The sequence below is a fragment of the Dermacentor albipictus genome, chromosome 2 (genome assembly GCF_038994185.2).
Source record: "Dermacentor albipictus isolate Rhodes 1998 colony chromosome 2, USDA_Dalb.pri_finalv2, whole genome shotgun sequence".
NCBI lineage: Eukaryota > Metazoa > Arthropoda > Arachnida > Ixodida > Ixodidae > Dermacentor > Dermacentor albipictus.
In genome coordinates, this window is record NC_091822.1 from 167,290,645 (window position 1) to 167,318,186 (window position 27,542).

The window sequence follows — 27,542 nt, forward strand, 5'->3', positions numbered from 1 at the left end:
ATAAAGCGGTCATTTGCGACATAAAACAAATTAAGAGTAGCCTTAAGCTATTCTAAAGCACGCTCAAATGTGCAATGGCGCTTGCCTAACAACCGTTGCTAACGTACACCGGCCCGCACGCACGTAAGCCAGCGCACCTCTCGCCCGCGCTCTCTCGCCGGAGTGGGAGTTGTCCTGGCGCTTGCGACCACCGCTATCATCTTCGGGAAATACCTGCAGGAACGCCCATTAGCACACCTTCGCCGCATCGGACACGCAAACGAACGAGTGCCTAATCGACTGACGGCGCATTTCGACGCCGGATTACTCCATGGTGGGTTTCGGCAAAGCGCGTTTCCACTGGCTCCACTGAGTGGCGGCGACGGCGTCTTTTGTCCCTTCTCTGCAATACGATCCCTGCTGCACGCGGCGTGCGACTAGTTCGAAGGATAAACTGATCAATCATGGGCAACATACAGACTGTTGGCCCCAACGAGGCCCTCATAGTGTCCGGTGAGTGCGCTTATGATTACTTATTTTCCTTGCACCGGTTCGGCCCGCGGTGCTGCCCGCTCGTTCTCCGCGCTTCCGATGCTACGGGGAACCGCATAGCCGCATCCACACACGCACACGAAAACAGCCGCTCCGCCTAGGCCTACTCGTGAAATAAACAGCACGTTTCGATTGCGCTCTTGCTCTTGCTTCATTTTGTCGCTTCTTTTTTCCCTCGTCGAGACGTAGCGGTGACGAAAGCGCGGTACGTCAGAGCAGGCGCTGACCGAGCTTGACCGAGACCGGCGCCAACAAGGGGCGCCGAGTCGCGCGCCCGGCAAATAGCACGGGGACACTAAACTCGCGAACAGCACGCGCTGATAATCTTGCGCCCCTGGCTGTTTTGCTACCTACGTGCTTGTTTCGCGCGCGTCGCACAACTACGTTGCTCGCCGTATGCTCTCCGTAGCGCCAAACGGCTGTGCAAGCGGATGACAGTAGGTTGTTTGCGTGATTGATAAACTGTTGTGCGACCAAATCGAAGACGGCGCTGCGGGAAAATAAATATGCGCTTTCACGCTTCCAAAAATGAAACTTGGCAAAACGCTGTTTGATTCCCGGACAGACCGACCGAGGCTATGGTTTCGAAGTTTCTCAACTATAACCTACCGACTAAACGTTACCTTTTAATAGCGTGCCAGAGGGTGCGCATTCACCTGGATCGACTATGGTCACGCCCCGCTCGCAGCTTTCGCGATTAGCTGTTGCGTTTCCTTGTTTGTTTTGTTTTGTTTTGTTTTGCCTGTAAAATGTGACTGCGCAAAAGCAAAGAAAAATGTCGGTGAAGGACGTGCGCGCAAGCGAAAACATGCCGGAGGGCAGTGGCTATCAAGGCGGAGCCTCGACACGTGGACGTATTTTTGTTGCGCCTTTCCTGTCCGACTCGCTTTAGCGCACGCCGATGGCCAGAGGGTTTGTTGAAACGAACGCGCATGGCGAACCTGGAACACCGCTTAAAACAAAACAAAAAACAGAACAAAAGAACTAACGCCAGGAAATATTTACCGCGTTGTATTTATTTGATGAATTGCACAGGGCGAAGATAGACGCAGCGGACTTTGAGCACGAATTGAAATTTTTTTCGAAGGTCCTCAATGGCAGACTGACCGTTCATCACACGGCTCCATATGCACACTATCGCAGTTGGAAGTTCTGTTATCTAATCAAGTGTCTGGAACTTTAAATAGATGACATGTCAAAGAAGCTTTGTGGCATGAATTCATCATTTGGTTAGTTTCATCTGACAAGTGATGTAAACAACTGTTCCACATATTATTCTACTACAGCATGTCATTTCTCTACAGCAGTACTATGGCTGCACAACTCTCAAGACAGGTTATTTAGGCACAGCAGTGCTGAGATGCGTGGATAACTGCACAAGAACTGTGCCCTTGAAATAAAGCATGTTGTTTAAATTGTGTGTGTGTAGTAATATGCCTATCATAGTTTTGTGCATGCACTTGTTTGCAGGAGCAAGATTTACCTTAGTTTGTCTTTTTAATTACTATGTGTGTAGAGGGCTTCAGTGAAAACTCGGCCGATGTAAGCAAAATAAATGTACTTGGGCCTACATCTCGAGCAAGGAAAAAATGTAGGTTGACTCAGCTTCACACACTATGTGCTGCTCCTTTGATTGCTTCGGTCCTTGCTGTAGTGTTGTGGTGTTAAGCAACACTTTTCCCTGCGACGGCCCCAGATGTCGAAGGCACCTTTCTTGGCATTCTGCTCGAGTGAGGCCACACAGACAATGGCTACATTCATTTAGTTGTCAGACCTGCCTTCTTCAAAGCGACATGGAAGGAACCAATTAGTGAAGAGCGCTAAAATTTCAAACGTTATTTATTATTATTTTTTTGTATAGGTTTTTGGAATAGAACAGTGGCAGCTTCTTACAAACTGGCCATTAATTTGAAGAAGTCTGAAACATATCTCATGTGCTGCAGCATAGATGGCCCTTTTGAGAAGCTACCTGAAAACTTAAGTGAGCACTTGAAACATTCTGTTTTTCCAAATCTAAGTCTGCTGTTAGAAATTATACTGTTACAGCGGTGAGTCAATTGATGCAACCAGTGGAAAATGCAAATGGATCCGTGGAAAACGCTGTGATGAAGGAAAAAGATCTGCATAGAGTAGTTTATCAGCCTCTATAGGTGATTCCATGTAAAACCCCAGAATTTGAAACCATGGTGCACATGTTATGTTTAGGTTTAGTGGTATCTAACTAGCTTACTATTATCATGATTCAGCACAGAAAAAAAAAACAAAAAAACTAGCATGTTGACGTATGCTTAAAACGAAAAACAAGAATGCGTTTACTGTCCTGTAAGAATTTCTCGGCACGCACAAGTATGCAGGTGAGTAGGCATAAGGGGACAAGTTCTCGATCTTGTTCCTTCCTTGTTTTTTTTTTTTCAGAGTTCTTAATGTTGAAGTTAAACATGTTAAACAAAGTTGAAGTTGAACAGCTAAACAAAGAAGTGTCACTAGTGCTCCTCTTGTCATTTATTTGCTCTTCTTTGAACAGTATATGTAGAACTAGAGCATGTGCTTGTTCTACAGCTTTGTTGGTTTGTGACAGGTGGATGCTGTGGGAATGCTGGCAAAAAGATGGTCGTTGGTGGTTGGGCTTGGGCATGGTGGCTGGTCACAGATGTACAAAGGTGAGTGCTTTAATCTGCAAAGATCTGTCCTTGCCGTAGGTTGGCAGGATAAACCGATACTGACACGCCAATCTTTTCGCATGTTATGTGCTCACTCGTACTTGTCTGCACTCTCTTGCATTCCTACCGATGCCTATTCATATTTGTCAACACCCCCTTGTGTTCTTAGTTGCTTCCATTCATGCGAGTACAAACGAAAGTCACTGACAGATATTGAGTAGACAAGAGTATGAGTAGCTGCCAGTAAGGCAGCCACTCATACTCATTCAAAAAGGCAAGTTTGCCCTTCATTTTATGGACTACTAATCAATATATTTGCTTCATGGGAATGAAAGAAATATAGCTTTGGCAGAATACTTTGCCTTTATATATGGGTTTAGTGTTTCTCTTTAGTATTCCTTTGGCACATTCACTGCAGTGGCACTTTTTGAAGTCCCGATTAATGTGCGTGGTGACCCACCAGTGGGTCACACATATTTCTCTGGTGTGTGCAGTGATGCACCGGTGAACCACCAGGGAGTCGTTCCTTTGAAACTTCCTAAAGAGATGGCGCCACAACATGTCTATTCAGAAGCAACTTTTCCTGTCTGTTGATTCCTAGCAAAGGCATTACTTGTGCACTGCAGGAAAGCCCTGCACAGTCGCACAGTGGGAATAACTGCCATGACCCACATCGCAGTGGACATGTTAATAAGACTTCTTCTTGGAAGGTGCCGTCTAGTACTTCCCTAAATGCACTTGATTCGAGAGTGACTTATTGAGTGTGCGAGAACTAAAGCCAGTGATTTCTCTTTGCCTTTTGTGTTTGAGGAGGCTGTTGCTTGGCATCTTCTTTTCCAGGTTGTCGCTAGAAGTGATGACACTGACGCCCCGTTGTGAGCATGTGGAGACGTCGCAAGGTGTGCCATTGACTGTGACCGGAGTGGCACAGTGTAAGGTGATGACGGAGAAGGAGTTCCTGTCAACAGCGGCCGAGCAGTTTCTAGGCAAGGACGTTGACCACATCAAGGGAGTTATCCTGCAGACCCTCGAAGGACATCTGCGTGCAATCTTGGGTGCGTGTCTTTGTTATTGCTGTTGTAACAGAGAATGAAAGATGGGAAACAGCAAGACCTGGTGTTATCCTGGGCTGTGAAAATGTGATGATCATTTTCAGATTAGCAACATCTGCTGTTGGATTCAGATTCTCTTTCTCTGTGTGTCTGCTGTTAGGTTGATTTTTTTCTTTGTGCCCTTTGTCAGTGGGTCAATTGGTAGTCTCTTTATGTTGTCAATCAATCTATCTTTCTTATAATAATAGTGACACATAGGATATGCAGGTGGTGCCATATTTAGAAGCTGCAGGTAGGACCTTCTGCATTAATACAACTAAAAAAGTAACTTGGCAAACAAAAACTGAAAACTAAAATCGAGGTTTTAACAGCTACAAAAACAGCTTAGCAAATTTCAATGGCTGGCACGAAAAGCACCAGGATTGGCCGATTGGTATTATTGTCACGATTGGCTTGAGTGGTGAATAAGAAAGAAATACAATCAAGTGAAAAAAATTCCTATATTATACCGGTCCTATTTCCGCATGCTTGTTCTAGTTACGAAGATGAATGAGCATCAGCAATTTTTTAGAGTGCAGCTCTTGTGTGCCAGTTCCTGCACTAAGCTTCGGCTTTGTCGGCGTAACTGGGTGAACGAGCACAACGAATGATGAAAGAGCAAATGCGGAGCACAGCGGGGGATGAAAGATGGCGAGAGGGCAAGGAGAAAAGCAGAGGAGTGTATGGTGAAAGGGTGAGGAAGAAAGTGTAGTGCTGCACGAGAAATGCTTCACAGTGGCGACCAGGCATGTGGCAAGTGCGTGACCCGTTACCATGGAAACGAAGGGCTGGTGTTGGCTTCAGACTCGCTGCGCATGCACTAATTTGCCTGCGCTACCGCCGCTAAAGTGTGCGCTCCGCGTGCGCCACATGTTCCTGTGTTCATGCCTTCTCTCGGTGCAGTGATCGCTGCAACTGGTGGAAATGCTTCATCTGCCGTTGCTGTTAAACAAGCTACCCTAGCAGAGGCTCAGTGCTGCCGCCTAGAGGACCCTGTCATTCAGAATCAAACTCTTTGCCACAATATATTGTGAAGTCGTAACACATGAGTAGCTGCACTCAAGATTCGCATTAGGGAGTACTATGATAATCTTAAATTAATTTTTTGTTCTTCGTTAGATGCAGGCACCAGTTGTGTTCCTTTGGCAGTTAGCCCCTTACTGCACTGAAAATAACTGATTTTCAGGTGTATTTAGTTGTATTTGCCCACCCAAAATACTAGGCACACTTGCATAGCTTCCACTTATTGTTCCGCTTTCCTTCACATTTGTGAGACAGCTTTTGTGGTGAATAACTGCTGGGCACCAGCTTATCTTTGAAAACAATCTACTCTAGCAGGGCACCTTGAGCTACACAGGACATTTGTACTGCTTATTTAATAAAATGCAATAAGGAACCTTGTTCACAGAGGCTCCACACGTGAGTGATGCAAGGTGCGCAGACTTGGGACAGTCTCACGGGACTGGGCGTCTCTGTCAACCCTCATAGTATTCTGAATAATGAAATTTGGCCCAGTGTACTACAGTAATGATATAAATGTGCCATTTAAATTTTATTCAGGTGTGACCATTGCTTCAAAATTTAATCATGAATTACTGTCGTGTCCCTCCTTAACATTGAAATGCGCCTTTGCTATTCACATCAACAAACATTTACATTAAGTACACCCTTATTTTTATTCATGTCTGGCTTGCTGTTATTTTTTTCTTTGTCTGGGATAGTCATCTTTGGAGGTCAACAAAGAAGCTTGAGAAGTTTAGGGCTGCACAACGAGCAATAGAGAAAAATTATAGGCATTATGCAAACTTGGTTAGGTGATAATATAGTTGGCATTAAGAGGAAGAAATGAAGTTGGGTGCAACATCATGTGAAGCTAAAAATTGGTGGTCCATTAGAGTTTCAGAATGGATGCCAAGAGAAGCATAGTTGAGGATGGCAGAGAACTAGGTGGTGTGATGGTATTGGGAAGTTTTTAAGTATAAGATGAGGGCAGGTGGTGAAAGCCTGGTGCATAGTTGGCAATTGATGTGAGAGGCCCTTGTCCTGCAGTGTACATAAGTACGCTGTTGCTGTTGAAGACTATTTTACATCGCTCCCACCCTACTCATAGAAAGACCCTGTATTAAGGCTTCAGTTGAGCAAACTTCCACTTGTGTGAATATTTTTGTTTCTTCAAGTTGGTTCAAGTGTTAGCTCGAGTTCAGTCAGTGTTGGTCACGCCCTTCTCTATGATATGCAGGTACACTCACAGTGGAAGAGGTGTACCGGGACAGAGACCAATTCGCCTCACTTGTTCGGGAGGTTGCTGCGCCAGACATTGGCCGCATGGGCATCGAGATTCTCAGCTTCACCATCAAGGATGTCTTTGACCGGGTCGAGTACCTCACCTCGCTGGGACGTGCCCGCACTGCAGCCGTCAAGCGAGACGCCGACATTGGTGTGGCCCAGGCTGAGCGGGACGCTGGCATTAGGGTGCGTTCTTGTGTTGTCTTGCATTCCTTGGCTTTGTGCTGGCACCTCGATCTGATGCTCGTAAACTAGGGCTATGAAAAATGTGTTCTTGAAAAACACGATTTTTCTGTACCAACTTTCAGTATGTCGGCAAATTGCAATCAAATCATACTATTTACGGTGGCTTGATCCCTTGTGTATAGTAGCTGCCCACCGCTGCAGCTTCCTCGCAGTGCTCGCCCACTCTCGTCACGTGAAAGTGCCAGCACGCACCCACTTTTCTATTCTGGTACCAGCAAATCTCCTCGCTGGCCATTGCACGTTGTATTCACAGCTATTGCCACCAGCCCTATCGCAGTAATCATCTTCATTTATCTGTTTGACAGCATGTGCTTGTGTTTGGCATAGTGCTGTTGGAAGCATACTGCATGCTTTTAATAGGCGATAACCCAAACGCACTACCATTCCATGCTTCAGGCGACGCGAAATGAACGTGTTTTGCTCTGGCAGCATCATATTCCGACGTCGCTCACCAGCTCGATTTCGTTTTGGTTTCTGCCACCTTAAAACAATATGCAATCGGAAAACAACATAGCATGTCTCTGGTAGCTCGAGTCCTACCTGCTTGACACACGTTTCGGTCTAGTGCCACAGCGATTCTTGCTGAATAGGCATGTCAAAACTTCTCACTGGATTGCCCCTGCTCAAAGAAGCTGCTGACCCAGGCCGAACTAGAGGAGCACATATGTAAGCCAGCCGAAGCTGCCAAAATGACAATATGCATCTATGATTGTTCAGTACTCACCAACTGTGTGCCCGTCATTGTCTTGTGCTGCAACTATTCGTGCAACACTTCTGATTACATGGATGTCAACTACAGTTGAGTCTGCCACATTTTTTAGTGACTTCAGATCGTATGTTTTCCTGTTCAGTACTTTTGTTTCTCGCGCTTTCTTCCATAACAAAGAATGAGTTTTTACTGTAAATGTTTTAAGCTGGTTTGATAGGCTAACCACTTATTGAAATTGACTGGTATTCCATTCTCCTTAATTTTTTCTTTTGCAGGAGGCAGAATGTGAAAAGTCGGCCATGGATGTCAAGTATGGGGCCAACACCAAAATTGAGGACTCAAACCGGATGTACTCATTGCAGAAGGCCAATTTTGACGGTGAAGTCAATGCACGGGTAAGAAGGAGCTAAGTGTTTTATTTGACGCCTCTCTGTCGTACAGTCAGTTCATAATTTTAGATTTTCTGTTTCTTACTTGCGCATCTTTTGTGGCTTCGCTTGTTTGTCTAACGTTGATAGATTTAGTGTCAACATCATGGATTCCAGCATGACTTTATTGAAGAAAAACAGCTATACATGTTCATATGAAATGCACCACTCAGTTTATTCTGCAGGCCAACCAATAAATAATATATATATATATATATATGTATATGTATATATATATATAATCTCAAATGTGAGAGAATCACTTCTGGCACCTGTGCCTAATGCTGTCACTCAATGACATCTGTCCTGGTTTTTGTTGATTTTCAAGAATGTTGTACACACTTAAATTCTTGAATGAATAAGCACGCTAGGTGGGATGATTGAGAACTTAGCTTGTATGGTTAAACATGTTCAGTACAGAATAGAGTAGTCAGCATTCGTTTCTGCAGCCTACGTTCACAAATTGTTGAGTAGGTGTGGCATTTTTCTTGCTATACAAGGCCTCGTTAAACTTCATAAGAAAGCCGGGCTATTTTTCAGCTTTTTCTTAATTCTGATAGAAGGCTGGAGAAAGCCATATTTACAATCTCTTCATCTCTTTATACCAAAGTGCCCAAGAACGCAGCTCTCAACCAATGAGTGTTGCTGTATGCAGCATCTCAGGCACTCCTGGGCTGTCCAGTACGACAAATCGAAGAGACTCCTTGTCACTTTTTAAAAATTTTGTGCAACATTTTGCTCGACTGCTGTGTTTAACAATGCCAGTTTATTGCATGGTTTGTTTTAAATGGTTGTGTGTGCCTTCTTTTCTGTCTTGTTTTTGCAGAAAGCGGAGGCACAGTTAGCATACGAGCTCCAGGCAGCCAAGATGAAGCAGAGGATTCGTAACGAAGAAATTGAGATCGACGTTGTGGAGCGGCGCAAGCAGATCACTGTGGAGGAGAAAGAGATATTGCGTCGAGAAAAGGAGCTCACTGCCACTGTCCGGTTGCCTGCCGAGGCTGAAGCCTATCGTGTGGAAATGATAGCCCAAGGAAAGAGGTGTAGTACCTGCTATCACTGTGCTCACATCACAGGGCCTTTAGCAGACAACTCGGGTGACCTTGAAAGTCCCGTGGCATTCTTGTAGGCTTTGCAGTAGGGAAGTTCGTCTTGTTGCACCTTAAGGGGTGTGGATTTTAACAAAATTGGTAGTAGTAGCAGTAGTAGTAGTAAACTTTATTAAAGGGAGTGGGGAAAGGGGTCAAAAATTGATGGGTGGCCCCCCTAGTCCAGGGCTCCACTGGTCTTGGCTGCCCACTGGAATGTTCTGTGCATGGTCCACGCTGGCAAGCTGAACCTCCCACTGCTCGGTCAATGATTGTTGTTGGTTTGTGTTAGGCTGAATAGCTAACTCTGGCAGCATTCTTCCACATGTCCACGAAATGTAGCACAAGTACTTCCGGGAACTTTGGTCATGTGCATCAAACGGCGTGACAGAGTTACATAGACTTTCTGTGAATTGGTAATCTTGGAAGATCAGTACGCTTATGTAAACATGCAAGCAGACGCGATTGAACAATCTGAAAGGCTTTCCGCGTGTCAATCCCACAAAATGCTCAAGTCCCGCAAGTGCTGGCAGAGCATTCAACTGCTCACTTGTGCTTGTCATGCGTTTCCCTCATCGGAACCATCAATCGGCTACACTTCATCGCTGTTCAGTAGATTCCTATTCAGCCATAGTTGTGACTCAGTGGCTACGTTTTTCTGCTGTTGCGCACAAGGCTGCGGGTTTGGTTCTAGGGAACCACGGACACACTCTGATGTGGGTGGAATGCAAAAACGGTCGTGTACAATACAATTTGTGTATGCGTAAAGAACCCATCTGTTCGACACATTCTTGTTATAGACGTTTTAAATGCTCTTGCATTTTATGACTGCAGAACGCAGACAGTGGATGTGGCCCGTGCCGAGGCAGAACGGATCAAGATGATTGGTGCCGCGGAAGGGTACGCCATTGAAGCCGTGGGAAAGGCTGATGCCGAGCGGATGCGTACGAAGGCTGTTGCGTACAAGCAGTTCGGAGATGCTGCCATCCTCAGTCTTGTGCTGGACACCTTACCAAAGGTGAGCTGCCGTCCAGATGTCTGAACTGGAGGTGCCCAGCTGTAATGGTCGTTATAGTGGTGCATTGCTGCATTTTTGCGTGTATTATGCCCGTTGGAAATTGAGATCCCCAAGTACAAAGTAGGTAATGTGCCAATTTTTCCCTGCTATGCGGCTTCACTACAGTGCACTACGCACTGCCGTGATGCCACAGCAGTGAATGTGCTGCTGAAAATTGTTACTGATATTTTTTTCTGCTAAGGATTGTTCGAGGTTTGTTTTAGATATCAGCTTTATCAAGAATGTTTATCTGGGTATGATTTACATGTGGAATTTTTGTTCAAGGGGCGAATGAAAGGGTCGTTGTTTGAACCCATGATTTTTTTTCATGTTACCTTGTTGGTGCCATAACCATAATTTCCCAGGCCTTTTGAATTTTTCATGCATTATCAGAATTCTCGTTCTGGCTTGAAGTTTAAGAATATAATTTGTTTGTGCTTGCCCCTTTGATATGTTTATCAAAGGACGGAGAGACAATGAAAGACAGCCTTCTATCATGGTTATGTGCAAAGGCAGTAGAAATGAAGCAAGCTTTTCCTTCAAACGGGACTTCTGTTGCCCTGTAGTAGAACCTGATAGGTAATAGCAGTAGTCGTGTGCCGGGTGTTGTTCGGGAAATTTTCCTTTTTGTCTTGCCTGTATTGCTTTTGTTGTTCTGCCTGTCATCGGCCATGTTTCTCTTTGCACATGCAGATTGCAGCAGAAGTGTCAGCACCACTGGCGAAGACTGAAGAGATCGTGATGACCAGTGGAGAAGACCGCACCACTGCCGAGGTGACCAAGCTGGTCAGCCAGATACCTCCCACCGTCCAAGCCCTGACGGGCGTAGACCTCACCAAGGTGAGCAGTTTGGTGGTGTTGCTGCTTAGCTGTAGCAATGCTCTTGCGGAACGAGATGTTAAATTAGGGGCACAAAGGAGGAAGACTAAGTCAGCTGCAGCGAAGATTATTTCAAAGCTCTATTTACTTATGTGGTAGGAAAAGGTTGACTATGAGTGGGAAATGTGGTTCCCCTTTTAGAATTCATACTGATGACACGTTCCTGTGACATCTCGCGTATATGATATTTTCGCATATTCATTTGTTTTACTTCATAGGAGAAATGTTCTCACATAAATACTCTCACAAACTGCAAGTAGCAGACAATTCAACTTTGATATTGTCGCAACCTATTAGGAGACGGGGAAGCCGGCGTAGAGGACGTGTAAAAGCACTTTTATGAGAGCAGTCAACGCGACGTCGTCGTCGTCTCTGTTTTTCCACTCGCGCGCCACTTCAGCGTCGTTCTCATCGCCTGGCACATACCCGCGGCGACCATATAGGATGTGGCATTTGCCCCCCCTTTGAAAAAAAAAGGCATCGTCCCGATGCACTAACCGCCGAAGGCTGTGCACAGACGGTGCAAAGTGGAGGTCACGAGGAAATGTAGGGCTTCATACGAAGCACGTGCACAACCTCGGGCAGATGCCGCCGGCGTTTGGAGCAGTTATGGCTGTCGGGGACAACTTCATAATTCACATCGCTGATGCGGCGCAGAACTGTGTACGGGCCGAAGTATCTTCGCAGGAGCTTCTCAGACAGCCCCCGCCGACGAATCGGAGTCCAGATCCACACCTGGTCACCGACGTTGTATGTGACGGGTCTGTGCCGAAGATTGTAGTGTCGGGCATCGTAGTCCTGTCGTTCTTGGATTCGCAAACGCGCAAGCTGCCTGGCTTCCTCTGCGCGTTGCGTAAACTCGTCGGCACCAGTCTCGTCGTCACCGCACTCGTGTGGCAGCATTGCGTCCAACATTGTTGTCACTTCGCGACCGTAAACGAGGTTGAAAGGCGTCACGCGTGTGCTCTCTTGGCGAGCCGTGTTATACGCAAATGTAACGTATGGTAAAATCTCGTCCCAGTTCTTGTGGTCGACGTCGATGTACATACTCATCATGTCTGCCAGTGTCTTATTCAGACGTTCTGTCAGCCCATTGGTTTGGGGATGATAAGCCGTGGTCTTTCGGTGAGTGGTACCACTTAGTCGCAACACGGTATCCAGAAGCGCAGCCGTGAACGCAGATCCTCTATCTGTTATGACCACTGCGGGAGCGCCATGCCTTAGGACGACGGCCTCGACGAAAAATCGCGCTGCTTCGGCTGCTGTTCCACGTTGGATAGCACCTGTTTCGGCGTATCGAGTAAGATAATCAGTGACGACGATTATCCATCTATTGCCGGCAGTAGACAGTGGAAATGGACCTAAAAGGTCCATGCCAATTTGTTCGAATGGCGCTTGCGGTATCTGAACAGGATGCAGCAGTCCAGCTGGCTTGCCGGGTAGGGCTTTGCGGCGCTGGCAATCTAGGCATGTCTGTGTGTAACGTTTCACGATCGACGCAAGTCTTGGCCAATAGTACTTTAGCCTTATTCTTGCCAATGTGCGGGTGTATCCCAAGTGACCAGCGGTCGGCTCGTTGTGACAGGCATGTAGGACTTCGTCGCGAAGAGATGCGGGAATGACGAGTAGGTAGCTGCTGCCATTAGGTGAAAAGTTCTTTTTATAGAGAACGTCGTGGCGTAAGCAAAACGAAGGCAGCCCTCTCGCGAATAACCTCGGCACGCTGCTTGTTTTTCCCTCTAAGTAATTGAAAAGAGGAACCAGTTCTGCGTCCTCGCGTTGGTGGCGGGAAACGTCGACAGTATCTAGCACGCCTAGAAAACCCGCGTCATCATCGTCGTGGACTGCAGTCTCAACAGGGGACCGAGAGAGGCAGTCGGCGTCGGTGTGTCGTTTCCCCGATTTGTACACAACCGTGAAGTCGAACTCTTGGAGCCGAAGACTCCAGCGCGCAAGCCGACCAGTTGGATCTTTTAAATTAGTCAGCCAGCAAAGTGCATGATGATCACTGACAACGGTGAAACTCCGACCATACAAATATGGCCGAAATTTCAGGACGGCCCACACCAGAGCGAGACATTCTTTTTCTGTAGTGGAGTAGTTAGCCTCCGTCCTGGATAGCGTCCTGCTGGCGTAAGCAATCACTCTTTCGGTGCCGTCCTGCCGCTGTACAAGCACTGCGCCGAGGCCGACATTACTAGCGTCGGTATGAAGAATCGTAGGAACGTCTTCATCAAAGTGTGCGAGGACGGGAGGCGCCTGCAGCCGTTGCCGTAGGTCATCAAAAGCCCGTTGCTGGTCTTCGCCCCAGACAAAGGGGACATCTTCTCTGGTAAGATGGGTCAATGGCCATGCGATGCGCGAAAATTCCGCAATAAACCGTCGGTAGTAGGCGCAAAGGCCGAGAAAACGTCGCACGGCCTTTTTATCTGATGGCGTTGGGAAATTAGCAACGGCAGATATTTTATCAGGGTCAGGTCGGACACCTTCACGACTAACAACGTGACCGAGAAATTGAAGTTCTTCAAAGCCAAAATGGCACTTTTCAGGTTTTAAAGTTAGACCAGCTGAGCGTATCGCTTCGAAGACCATCTTTAGTCTTCGTAAGTGTTCCTCGAACGTTACGGAGAAAACAATCACGTCGTCGAGGTAGACCAGACAGGTTTGCCATTTGAGGCCTGAGAGTACAGTGTCCATGAGTCGTTGAAACGTTGCCGGCGCAGAACACAAACCGAAGGGGAGCACCTGAAATTCATAAAGTCCGTCGGGCGTAACAAAAGCGGTCTTCTCACGGTCTCTCTCATCAACTTCTATTTGCCAGTAGCCGCTTTTCAAATCCATCGACGAAAAGTAACGTGCGTTTCGTAGCCTGTCCAGTGAATCGTCGATACGCGGTAGCGGATAAACGTCTTTCTTTGTGATCAGGTTGAGTTTTCGGTAGTCGACGCAGAAGCGCAGGCTACCATCCTTCTTTTTCACCAATACGACAGGCGATGCCCAAGGACTCTTAGATGGCCGAATAACGCCGTCGTCAAGCATCGTCTTCACTTGTGTCTGGATTGCCTCGCGCTCTTTTGGTGCTACACGATAAGGGTTCTGCCGAATTGGTCTGGCGTCGGCTTCGGTGACAATACGGTGCTTAGTGAGCGGCGTCTGGCTAACTCGTGACGTGGATGAGAAGCAGCTCTTAAACTCATCGATGAGCTCAAGAAGGCTGCTGCGTTCGACGGGCGATAAGGTGGGACTGATATCGACCACAGGGGCAGGCATAGCCCCAGTGAACGGCGCGTGCTCCACTGAGAGGCAGTCCTGTATTGATGTAAATTCGTCGAAGTAAGCAACAGCCGTGCCTTTAACAATGTGTCGACGTTCCCCGGTAAAATTCGTCAGCAGGAGTTCAGCACGTCCGTCACGTACGTTAATTACGGCCCTGGCGATGGAAACGCCTTGACGCAGTAACAGTGCGTCGATGTGTTCAGCGACGCCAGTGCCAGTGTTGAAGTTGTCGCAGGTGACAGGCACGAGGGAACAGCTTCTCGGCGGAAGCGTGACGTCGTCGTCGGCGGTACGTAAGCGGGGTCGCTGGTGCTCCGCGGGGTCGACGTCATCTGAACTCGTAGAAAATGTGACAACGAGGTCACGGACATTGATCACTGCACCATACTCTCTCAAAAAATCCATCCCCAATATAAGTTCTTTACAACACTCAAAGAGAATGACGAGGGTGGCGACGAAGGTTGCACCGGCGATTACTATTCTGGCTGTGCATTTGCCAATCGGCGTCATCAACTGGCCACCGGCAGTTCTGATGTTGGGTCCGGTCCACGGCGTCTTCACTTTTCGCAGCCTGTCGGCCAGCTTTTGACTGATTATTGAAAAATGCGAACCAGTATCGACGAGAGCGGCCACTTGGTGGCCGTCAATGCAAACGACAAGATCGGCGCTGACGGCGTCGGTTACAGGAGGTGTGGTTGGAGTCGTCGGAGTTGTAGAGTCGTCGATCGTCGGAGATGGGGGCTCTTGGGTAGCTAGCCGGTTTGCAACCTCACCCCCGGAGGTCGCTGCGTCTAGTTTCCCCGGCGCGGGCTAGGGGACCTGCCCCTAGAGGCGTCAGAAAAATCGCGACGGGTCGATGGGGTGTAACGAGCAGGAGAGGGGGAACGCGATCGAGGCGTCGTTGAACCTTCTGGCCGAAAGTTTGTAGAATTTCCGTCGCGGCTACGTGCAGCATCAGACACAGGGTAACTGCAGCTGGTAAATTTTGGATACCCAGCCGCGCGGTAGTGGCACGCGCGGTAAACATGTCCTGCTTCGCCGCAATGAAAGCATAGCGGCCGGCGGTCAGGGGTGCGCCACAAATCAGTCTTTCGAAGCGGGTAGCCGGCAGAGGATTCACTGTAGAAACGAGGCGGAGCGATCGACTGGCGGCGATACGGCATAGTTGGCGGCGGCTGTGACTGTCGAAAATAGGGCGTCGGGGATGGCGGTGATGGCTGCGTCGTAGTGGGCGACGGTGTCAGCAACATCGAAGTGGCAGGAGGTGGACGGCAGACAGCTTCCGCGTAGGTCAATCGTCGCGGCACCGCCTGCCAGTCGGGCGACGAAAAGGCCTCTCGAACTTCCTCCCGAACGATATCAGCGACAGAAGCCACCGCTGGTGCCATGGGAGAGATTCCGAGCTGCCGGATCTCCTCTCGCACAATCTGTCTGATGACTTCACGTAGAGACGTGCTGCAGCTCTCAGGTAGAATGGAAGCATTCACCGGCGAGCTCTTGCGATCATATTGGTGGTACCGTTGCTGTAGTGCCCGTTCTATAGCGGTAGCCTCCTTGGTAAATTCGGCCACTGTCGTCGGTGGGTTCCTCACGAGCCCGGCAAACAGTTCCTCCTTCACTCCGCGCAAGAGATAGCGCAACTTCTTTTCTTCGGCCATCTCAGGGTCTGCTCTGCGGAAAAGGCGGGCCATATCTTCTGCAAACATGGCAACGCTCTCGTTTGGTTTTTGAATACGAGATTCAAGTAGGCGCTGTGCGTTGTCTCTTCTGTCGCTACTAGTGAACGTGTCTAGCAGCTGGGTGCGGAAGGCATCCCACGTGGTCAAATTTCTCTCCCGGTTCACAAACCACGTCCGCGCACTGTCTTGAAGCGCAAAATAGACATTAGACAGCTTTTGCTGGGAGCCCCAGTCATTATAAGTGGCGACACGCTCAAATTGGTCAAGCCAATCTTGGACATCCTCAAAAGCGTCGCCGTGGAAACTTTCTGGTATCTTAGGATTCTGCAGCGTCACCTGCGATGGAGTTGCAGTAGCCATGGCGGAAGTAGGTTGACGCGTTCCAGCAGGGTCCTGCAAAGGGTTGAACTCGGGCGTCAGGCCTAGCAGGCGGCGACTGTACCGGTGAACAGGAGTTTCGATGAACGAAGGTGATTCCGCGTTCGAGGTATGGCTCCGCGAAGGGGTGCCGAGCATGAGACAATCCTACCCCGCACCTCCACCAGTGTCGCAACCTATTAGGAGACGGGGAAGCCGGCGTAGAGGACGTGTAAAAGCACTTTTATGAGAGCAGTCAACGCGACGTCGTCGTCGTCTCTGTTTTTCCACTCGCGCGCCACTTCAGCGTCGTTCTCATCGCCTGGCACATACCCGCGGCGACCATATAGGATGTGGCAATATGATGTTGCGGGATGCCCGAACGGCCTACGCCACTTGACCAAAAAGCAGCTGCAACGGCGAATCCACCGCACTGTCTTGGCTCAGTAGAGCCATCTGTCGGGCGGGGTTTTACTTACCGACGGTAGCAAAGGGTAGTGATGGCGTATGCAACGTCACCACTTCCCCAGTTGGGTGGTGGGAGATTTGAATTTTGAAAAGGGCATTCAGACCCTTCAGATGCAATTTTCTTGTAGTCTTCGCGCGAAACAAGCATTGCGAGGTTTCTGGAATGGCAGGTAAACAGTCCACGGCAACTTAGTATTTGCCTTTAGTGTCCCTTTAAGGTGGCACTGCCACCTGCATTTTTCTTTTGCTTTTGCTTGCCAAGGCTTTAGTTACGGCAAGATAAGATAGGCTTGTTTACAGTTTGGTAAGTATGCTCTGCAGGTAAAGCTTAGCCAAATACCAGATGTTGTGTAAACGAATTGGTGCCTCGAGGCTGAAGCTGTACGGCGTAAATGAGCGGTCACACTCCGAGATTCTGCTTTCCAACCAGCTTTTCTTAGAAGCAACATGTTGGCCTACTCAGTTTTTTTATTTCTGGCAGTGTATTCGTAACATGTGTAATAAAGACGAGTGCCTGTGTATAATCAGCGGTATTAAGAATGCATGGCACGCAGCTTGATATCATAATGTGCACCAAATGCTACTCCTCTGCTGGTAAGCTGTCCGCCTCTCGTTATTTTGATGCGAAAGCATTCTTTGGCAAGTTTGTGAGCAAGATCTGCCTGCCACATGAAAAGTCTAATTACTTGTATTTGCACAAAAATGTGTAAGTTTGCAAAGTTAACACATTTAATCATTATAATAGTGTAAATGTAGATGATTGGTAGCTTCATAAGTTATAAGGAACAATTGAAAAAATTTCATCAGGGAGAAAACCCATATATGTAATCAGATTTATGCGTACCTATGGAGATACATAGTGCTCCATAGAAAATGCATGGGGAAGCCTATAGTAGGGATGGACCAACTTGAAATATGGGGAATGCGTACGCATACTTAGGCAACTCCAGTGCAGTTTCTGCGTACTTTCTGTATCAAACAAAACTTACGAGTTGCCACATGTAAAACTATCCATGTATTGCTGCTGCCTGGCGTCGTATTCAGTAAATTCAAGCTTTCAGGCTCCAGAGGGCAAAATAATGGTTGTGAACTTGTCGATCAGTAGGTAGTGCATATTGCGAAGGCAAGCACAATATTCCAAGCGTAATTGGTTTGAAAACTGCATGAAACCCACCCTTGCAAGCTTCCACCGAAATGCCTGCCGACACTCGAGCTCCTTCTCTTGGTGAAATTATCTTTTGCATCACATTTCTTGGCTTTGAGATGTGTCCTTGAAGACCAAGAATAATTAAGTTGTGGAATCGCGCCGTGAACCAGCATCCATATTTCCCACAAGGAATCAATATACGTTTGTTCTCAAAAATGAAAAGTAAATCGGCATCCTCGACATGACGTTCACACATGTCGGACTTATCTGCGAGGCATTCTTTCCTCCAGCGCATCATCTGTTTCCATATATAAAACCCTCCAGTCGTTGCACCGCATTGCATCTGGCCGCTGGAGCAGCTGTGGGCAATGCAGAACCACAAAGGAAGCTTCTTTTTGTTATTTGATGCCGAAACACTTCTGCGCGAAACTTTTCACCGGAAAAAAACGCTGCACATCACATAACGCCAACATGACCACAGTGGCGACAGACAGAGCAGCACCACCAGAATGAATAAGCAGAGATGAAACCAGAAGCGGCAGAAGTGATGAAAGACGCGACTGCTGGGCCACTAGTTCGCGTGACCACCACTTCAGCCACCTCCTGAGCGGAGCTGTGAAACTGAAGTTCGTTTAAGAACATTGGTGCATATGAGGCGGCCATGTTGAAATACCGATGGCAATATGGTAAGCCAGACTTAGGGTCGAACTCAATTGTAACGCCCACATGATTTTTAGACTCGTTTTATCTGAAAAAAAAAAAGTGCACGTTAGATTCAAGTAAATACAGTTTGTGGCGAAAAAAAAAAAAAAAAACTTTACGTTCATTTGACATAGCCTTGTAGAAACAGATTGGCAAATTCCTGCTTTTTATAATCTCAGGGGAACTGTCTGATGCTTGCCGAGTTTTCAGTTGAGCTTCAGATAGGCACATTTATATTTAGAATTAGTTATCAATATACTATTACCTATATTGTGATGCCTTTCGAATTTGATATGTCCAGGATTGACTGTGTTATCATATGAATCTCACTGCATCAAGACATGTTGCAGGGCATATGCAGAAACTATTGCAACAGCCATATGTCACAGGAAGTAACATTGTTGGTGTGAGAGTGTTGCAAAAAAGTGAATGTTGAACTCCTATTCGTTTGTCGTCTGTTTCTGATCCTTGGCCTTTCATCCCTACGCAGATGATGTCGAAGATACCTGGAATGGCGAAATAACCTCTCGGGGTGCAAGAAGAGGCAAGAAAGGAACAAAGGGTGCCGGAACACAACGGAAGTTTGGGGGTTCCCTACTGTAGCATCATCTGTCGCAGTGCATCTGTGTGTGTGCATGTGTGTATGTGTGTGTGTGCACACGTGTGCTTGCAGTGTTGCTTCATTAGCTTTGCCCCCTCTTTGAGGGTGACCCAGCTAGTCAGGCTCCCCCCCCCCCCCTACCACGGTCAGATGACGCTTACTATAAATCAGAGGGAGCCAAGGCAGGGGGAAGGCTAGGTACGCATAATATACACTTCTATTTTGGACAGTAAAAATGGAGAGTGCAAAGAAAGAAAAATGACATGCTGCACTCCCTGCAGGCAATTTGCCTGAAGCTGCAGCAAACCAGAGAAAAAAAACCGTCTAGTGCCTCCGAACTTTTTGATTGGAAGAAATCTTTGCCCAATCTTGTGCGTGGCTGCAGCATGTGCACATAATGTGTCCAAGCAGATGCGGAATGTAATTGAAGTCAGTGTTTCGTTTTGTTCTCTATTTTGAAGCTTTTCATTATCACGTTTTTTTTTTTTTCACTTCTGTCATTTCCTTTCGAAAATGGCATTCTCGGCTCTTTGTTTCAGGATGTTCTCAGCTTTTAATCTTCGTTGTAGTAACTCTACTGTGCGGTTGTACATGTTTATTGGAGAACAGCCACAAGCTGTCTATGCAAGCCTGCGCAATATTCTTTTCAATAAGTTGTGCGTTGAAGAAAGGGTCACGTTTATGTTTTAGCACTTCGTGTGGCACTGTTGATGTCTGACGTGCAGTGTTCATGCAACATAGCCACGGTTTAGTCATTGAGAAGTGTTGCATCTTCCGATGTTCAGTCAGGCCAATAATTTGCTTTGGTATGTGCTCGTGTGTAAAACGAAGCGGCAAATTGACTCTGTGCCATGTACTGCAGCGACGTACATCCTTGTAGCGCTAGACTTTTCTTTCGTAGCTGTGTCGTCTACGAACTGTATGCAATCATCAGAACGCAGATTTTCCTTTCAAGGTAATGATGCAAGGTTGTTGTGGCAACTTTGACGCTAATGTTAGTCGAGACAGACAATGAGCATGTTCATCGAAAGCATACAGCCATTATTCCAATACAGGCAGTTGAGATACCACACCAGCCAATCTAAACTTACGAAGGTCACGTTGCTTGGACTCGTTAGCGACAAGCTGTATTTTTTAAGGTAAGTGTTGGTAATTCGTCTATGTAAAACGATTGCCCGCTCCGAACCTTTTACTTGAGTGCAGGAAGTGTGTGCGGGTAACATGTGAGCAATTTTAGTTAGTTCTTTCTTTATTGCAAAGTTGCCTAGCAACTAAAATGCAGTACTCTCGAGAGCAGCACCATGTCAAGGGTCATTTGTTATTGCTAACGAGAGCATTGTCCCTGCTTTTATTGGCAATGGCAACTCTTTTTAAGCCATGAAGACAGTTGTCACAACAAAGTCAAAGCTTTTAATCCTAGCTTTGCATCATTCTTTTGAAATCAGTATATATGTAGATATGATCTGTGTTCTTATTTGTATCTCAAAATGTGTGCTCTCGTTTTAGAAATCTCTCATCACTATTGCTTTTGGAAAGCAGTTCAGTGATCAACTTTTGCAAGTTTGTGTTCTTCATTACTGAAGTTGTGGGCATCTTTTCGTGACATTTAAAGCACTGTATAGATAGCTAGCTAGCTGTGCTGTTTTTTTGCACATTCTTTACATGTTTTACAGTAAGCAGTGCTTTTGTTTCATTTTGTACAACGACTCTAGAAGCATCTTTCTTGTGTTCAGCTGTGAACAGTATTGTTTTCTATTAATGCTGTCACACTTCCGTGTTTTTGCTTTGGTATGTTGACCTTGTTCCTGGTGACATCATTTAGGAGAAATGTCCTATTTACACAACTTATTTTTGTTGCTTTTCTTTTTTACCTCAGCAGTTCAAAGTGTTCGTACTTGTACTCGTTTGTTTTTGCATTCTTTCTGAGCATTTTATTCATTGCCAGGGACAGCAGGAAACGTAATAAAAGTTCTATGAACACAAAATATTTGCGATGAACATTTTCTGAAAGCTTGAGACATGCTGAGCAGGGATGTAAAACATTGGTGCCATGGGATTCACTTGGAACTATGGTGGACAGTGTCTTTTATGTCTGTGCTCTGAATGCGTTTCTGTTCTCGGCATCATCTTTAAGGTATTGAAGAAACACTAAGGAAATATGTTGTAAACAGTTAGATTTGTAGATTGCGCTTCTAAAGCTAAATATTGGTCAGTATGACATTAAGTGGTGGTTTGGCAAACTTTAAAAAAATGCACCAACGAATGTCGGGGCACTGTTGTGACAAAATTAGGCCGACGCCCCTCCCCAAAACAAACAACATTCTGCAGTAGCTTTCCGTAATGTCGGATTTTGTCAGTTGATTGCTGCTAGTCGTTTATCAGTAAAAATAGGCATTGCACTGTATGCAGAAGAGCAATCTAACTACTTGTGCATACTCGTCCTGCTTGAATGAGCCGCGCAAGCGAAAATATACTATTACATTATATTATCGAACATTATATTTTTATTACTCGTGTTCGATTTGAAAACTAGCTACGTGAAAATTTTCGAATATTAGACTAGCCGTGAATATTCGAAACAAATCGATTATATTACTGATTGTGGTTCTTGGCGTTTTTACTATCTATTCTAAGAAAGTGTGTGATATTGTGCTAAATTTTGAGATTATGCTGCTGGTGAAATTTTGCCTTTAAAACACGCTTAGCCACAAGACGCCGAATCTGTGTAGGAAAGCCAGCCTTTCAGTAGCAAGGGGCACGGGTTTGCGAATAGCGAGGGTGCAAAAGAGTACGCATTTAGGCTGGTTGGTCCCTTCACTCGTCCTGTCGTTTAGCGCTGTTTTTATTGCTCCTAAGCGAGGGTGCACTCTTTTGAAGGTTCCACCCCCAATTCTGAGGTCAATCTTTACAGCAAATGCGATGAGTGGCGACTGGTACAGGGTCATATGGCTCTAAGCTTACCCGAAATTTATGCGGTATAAGGCATAGGCTGGCAAAAACAGACAGCTAGCAGAAATTGTTCAATTTTGCAATGTTAACATGACCGAAACACAACCTTTTAGTATAATGGCTTACTAATTTATGTTTTACCAATGGCAATGTAATTGCTATGTTCAAACATGTTAAAATAAACCAACTTGCTAATAAATGCATGTGCATATCATTATTCGATATTCAATGCTAAGTATTCAGATTCGATTCGTATTTGAAAATTTTAATATTCACACACCCTTACATAATATGCATTGCAGAGACATCATAGATGCCGTAGTATAGCTTAAAAATTTGAAGAAAGAGTAGGCCTTTATACCTCCTCATAAAGATTAACATATTACACTGCCAAAGAAGTGAAAGTTTAAAGGTATACATACAAAGATGAGAGCATGTTTCCTTAGCGCCTCTTTATATGTGAAGACGAAAGCTGCTGTGGCCACTTTTGAGTGTCTGTGCTATTGCAGTATCGTTAAAGGGGCCCTGAACCACTTTTTATTGAAGTGGAGAAATACTTTGCTGCAAAATGTACTTTAATGCATTCGGCAGAAGCGGAGTTATTGGCAACCAATCGCAGCCTCCGCTGTGCTCCTGTCCCTTCTTCAATGCCTTGCACTGCGAAGGCTATGGCGGAGTGGTGCGTGCCCACAACACTCTGCCTTCTAAGTGTCACCGTGGTGCACAGTTCAAATTTCATTTTGGATGTTAGCGTAGACGCCACAACTTCTGATCTTGGTCCCTATGACACGCTAAATGCAAGCCAAACGTGGTTGTCCTCAGCGAGCCACAATGTGCTTAGCCAGTGGACTCGTGGCAGCACCCTGCGGCAGCCGCGGTATCTGCACCGCGGCTACCAGTAGCAGCCACTTCTTTATCTGCTTCATTACGAAATAAAGCATAAAGAAGAGAATGAGGGGCAGGCTTCTGTTGAACATAGAGCATTTGAGAAAAAGGTGACTTCGTGCTCTGCTTGCGAGCTCCATGCACTGTGTACGACAGCAAAACTTGGCTGAGATGTTCACAGCAACGTATGCTAACCGCAGACTGTTATTTCACCAAGCCTGAGGGGTGGTTCAGGGCCCCTCTAGTGGTTAAATTTCTCTGCCAAGCAGTATGTGGATGAATTTCTATTATGTGACGTGAGCTTTCACAAAATTTTGGGAAAAACACTTCCTGTAGTGCACAAAAGTGACTTCACGCACCTAAACCACCAGATCCTGGACTGCTGTGTAGAAATATAGAAAAGCAAGCTAGTTCTGTCAGGCTTGCTCAACTTGTCTATGAACTGTGCAGCAAGTCAGCAGCATTACAGGTACTGTTCTGTATGAAGAATTAACTAAAATATCGGAGCTCAAAGCAATCGGGTTTGAGCATACTTGTGCTGCCTGCAACGACAAGGCAAGTAGCGAACATTACAGCCGAGGTCAACCATTCAAGTCGCAGACATTCAAGAAACTGTCTCGCTCCTTCACTGCCAGTCATTAGTTCGATTCAGTCATTAGTCAGTGTCCCAGTCATGAATGAGTCTTGTGCCAAGTAAAAGGGGAGAAATTTCTGCTAGTCTGTTTTTGTGGGTTTTGTTATTGAGCGGTGCTCTGGTAACTGCAGTTTAATGTCTTTTTCACTAGCATTGCCACTGCCACATAGATGCGGAGGACTTCGGCACTGTTTTACAGTCGGTCTGCAAACTTGGCAAGTGTTATCACAATTCTCGCTGATCAGATCAAATTGTCAAAAGTTGTGCAGCCAGTGCTGCTGATTTGGAACATGGAATACAGCATGTATTTTGTAAATTTTGTTTAGAAAAATGCAATTTGTAGTAATCTTGTAGCTGAGAGCTCTTTATTGTAATAGTGGAGAAGGCACCTTCTGCTGTGGTGGCTTGTTTTGGGCTGAAAGCTTCCTTTGTGGGGTGGTCCTTGAGCAGGCAGTCATCTTTGTAGCTTGTCCTTTCTCATATGAAGCTTAGCCGCTGTTCTGTGAAAAAAAAAAAAATGCATTTAAGGAGCCGTGCAAAAAGTTTGCACATTTAAACTGCATAATTGCAAAGAGATGTTGGAGTATTTGACCCATTAGGCAGGCTAAAATGTTTCATCTGTTGTTTGGGGACTGCTTTTGACGTCAGAATAGTTCACAATCCTTAAGCATGCTTTACCATGATACTGTATACAAAATATGGTACAGATTCTTGCTCTCGAGTTGTCTTCAATCCCTACTGAATTTTACTTGGGGGGAAAGCGAAGCCACTCCAAGCGACTTTGTAACAATGGCATATGTATGAAATTTGCCATAATTGCACAAAATAAGTAAAAATGAAATTACCAGCTTCTTATAGCACCTTATGTTATGTTTGTTGTTATTAGAATCATGTAAACATATATAAATACCACATAGAAAGAGAAGCAGGCTAGCAATAGTCTTGTGAAAGGGACACCATGCCTACCCACTTGAACAGGAGAGAGAAAAGAGAAATGGAAGAGGAAGACTGTGGATTGCTTTGAAGTGCAAGGAATTTGTACTCCACCTTTCTTACTTCAAAGTTCAGCAAACTCTGTAGTCGTGCAACTAAGCTTCGAAAATCAACCTGTCGATGCCAGTAAACGCGGAAATGCGATTTGTCAGGGTGAAACCGAAAAGGCATGCTGACATCGGCTTAGGTGTGTTCAAATACAATACGAGGGTATCTTGAGGCTTTAATTCCAGTGGGCCAATCCACCACGGCAATGTACAGCTTTGCAATGCAAATGCAGATTCCCGGAGGACACATCTGGCCCTTTCGTGTATTGCATGAAGCCTACATACACATATGGCTGCATTATGCACTGTTAGTTTGCATTAAAATACTAATACCATTTCTTTCGTCAAGTTTTCAGTTGCCTAAAGGCTTCCTGCATTATATTTATCAAAGCGTGGCACTTATTGCGACTACCTTTAGTGAGGGTCGTGCTTTGCCCAGTTGCTGGATTAGTCTTCTGCCAATGTGGTGATCGCCACTTGATTTGAATGTTTCGCATGGCAATCTGTGAGAAGCATTTGTGATAAATTAGTGCGCTATCATGTGAAGAAAGTGCTCAGGTTTGCTTATTTCTCCTACAGTCGTGGTGCCTTTGTGCCATAGGCAAAAAAGAAAAAAAAAAAGATGCGCCTTCTCAGTTTTGCTAGATCAGGCATTGCTGCCCACTGCGATGGAGTTTGTGAAGGACTTGTGTGCTTGTGTGACTTATGGACACCTGGAAATGCCTTGAATTAGTGCGACATTTGAGCTTTTCGAACTGGTAGTAGAGTACTATAGAGGAAATGGCTTGATTGACTTTTATGCATGAAATCGTAAACCCCAAGTATTCGTGTACTTGGCATCATGTCGGTGAGTGATGGTGCCTGGTATTACTAGCTCTTCCAGCTAAGTTATGAGCTTTTTCATGCTCATATTTTGCACAGAAGTTGCATTTCAAGGTTGGCTTTGTATAATGCAATACTCGGATTTATTAGGTACAGTACTCGGGTTTGTTTGCTCGGGTGCAGTACTTGATTGCATCAGGATTAGATTAGAAGTACGTCTGCTAGATGGGATGGCGGCACCGTCTGGCCTAGAAGGGCAAAACACTAGCCACCAAGACAAGTGGATACGCATAGCTAATGCTTTCAGGCCGCAGCTTGCAGGTTTTCTCAGTGGAAAGAACAGGGACATTTTTCAAGATCTGGTGTTGCCACTGATGTGTGCTTCTGGTTCATTCAGGATAAAACACGTGAGCACTGCGTCCAAGCATGACGATACTGAACAAAACGCAGTGCAATATAAGACCGTTCTACGAAATTCGAGTGCGAGCTAGCCACGAATTGAGCCAGAAGAGCCATTAATACTGGGCTGCCTTGTCGACAGGGCATTGCATACCAAGATTTTCCCAAAGCGGCGCATGTATTGCATGGAATTTGGTTTCAAGTGTTCGAGAGGCACTCGAGGGGTGCACTGGCTGACCATCATGTGTGAAATAATTTAGTGTAAGTAAATTTAGGCGTGTGGTCGGGTACCTTATTGAATGTTTGTACCGTAACGGAAAGTGGGCATATTTGTGTGTCTTAGTGCCTAAATGAGCAAGACACTGCACTCTTGATTCTCTCGAACAGCGTCAGCCGTAGAGAACCTTGTTAGATGGTGTAGCATGATGAACATGCTCTCATTACATCAACGCACAGTAATTACATAACGTTTCAGAGGCAAAGTTCTGCAGTGTGGACATCATTGCGTGGTTTGTAAAGAGTTGTTCAAGGTTGGCCAGTAGTTTTGCCTAAGAAGGTACATGAATAGAAGCTTTCTGAGGAAATTTTTGGATGTTGTAAAATTATCCTTCAGCATTTGTGTGCTTGCGATTATGATGTCGCGAGTAGTGTGCTGTCATATTTCTAACGAAAGACGATGTCATACAGCTGACTTGCCGAGTGGACTGTGCCGTCATGTACATGTGTGCATGGTTTTGGCATTCAAAGAGTGCGAGGCAATAAGTAAACTGCAGGCATGTTCATATTGCCACAAAATGTCATGGGCTGCAGCATATACCTTGTTCCTTTTACACCACAGGAACTTAAAAAAAAGTTGCCAAAGTTATGGCAGCAGTGCCAAAACGTAGATGATACAAACTTGGGGGGAAAAATCGACCTAATTCTATAGCTGAAGCAGATTTTGCTGTCTACGTAAAAATAAGTCCTGGTCAACCTTGAACGACTTTCGTGCTTGTACATCTGTGGAGACATTTACTGCCACCTTTAACATTATTCAGTGGAGTTCTTTGTAAAACAAATCGTACTGGAAAAATCCAAGGCATGCGGCTCTAGATCTGAACTTTTCTTCAAGAAGCATGCTTTTTCTTTTTCTTGTTTTGTCAAGTGGCTACATGTGGGTGTTCAGTGCAGCTAGTGGGCATATTTGTTTCAATGTACTTTCAATGAATTGCGCAGCTCTTCCTAATTTTGTGTATTGATAACAATGCCACGAATTATCTGTGCTGGGTATGTGCAAATATTTGGAGTACTTCAGTGCAAAACCTGATAGTCATACTGAATACAGCCATCGAATAAAAAATGTCCCTTGACTGCTGCAACATTTATATTAGAATGTCATCCAGGTATTGATTGGTAAGCTATTCTTGTGCGACTATGCCACAGTTTACTGCCAGACAGTTCTAATCATCCAAAGCATGCTTTCACCCTGAAATGTGTAAAATTAAGGCAGAGCAAGCAATGGTTCAGATACCAAAGATCTCCAATTGCTCTTTCTTTATAGTGTCTGCACCACATTTTTGAAATAAAAGTTCAGTGGGCAAGAGCTAATTGCTTGACTCAGAAATTGAA

At 45.8% G+C, this 27,542-nt stretch overlaps 1 protein-coding gene across 1 annotated transcript; it reads left to right on the forward strand.

Annotated features, from left to right (window-relative positions):
* The first annotated feature begins 128 nt into the window (after positions 1-128).
* LOC135910671 (flotillin-2-like) lies at positions 129-27,542 on the forward strand. Its single transcript, XM_065442710.2, has 9 exons — positions 129-492; positions 3,110-3,191; positions 4,032-4,246; positions 6,522-6,754; positions 7,799-7,918; positions 8,778-8,992; positions 9,874-10,057; positions 10,790-10,936; positions 19,095-27,542. Exons 1-9 carry the CDS (start codon positions 444-446, stop codon positions 19,125-19,127), a joined length of 1,278 nt encoding a protein of 425 aa, XP_065298782.1. The 5' UTR covers positions 129-443; the 3' UTR covers positions 19,128-27,542.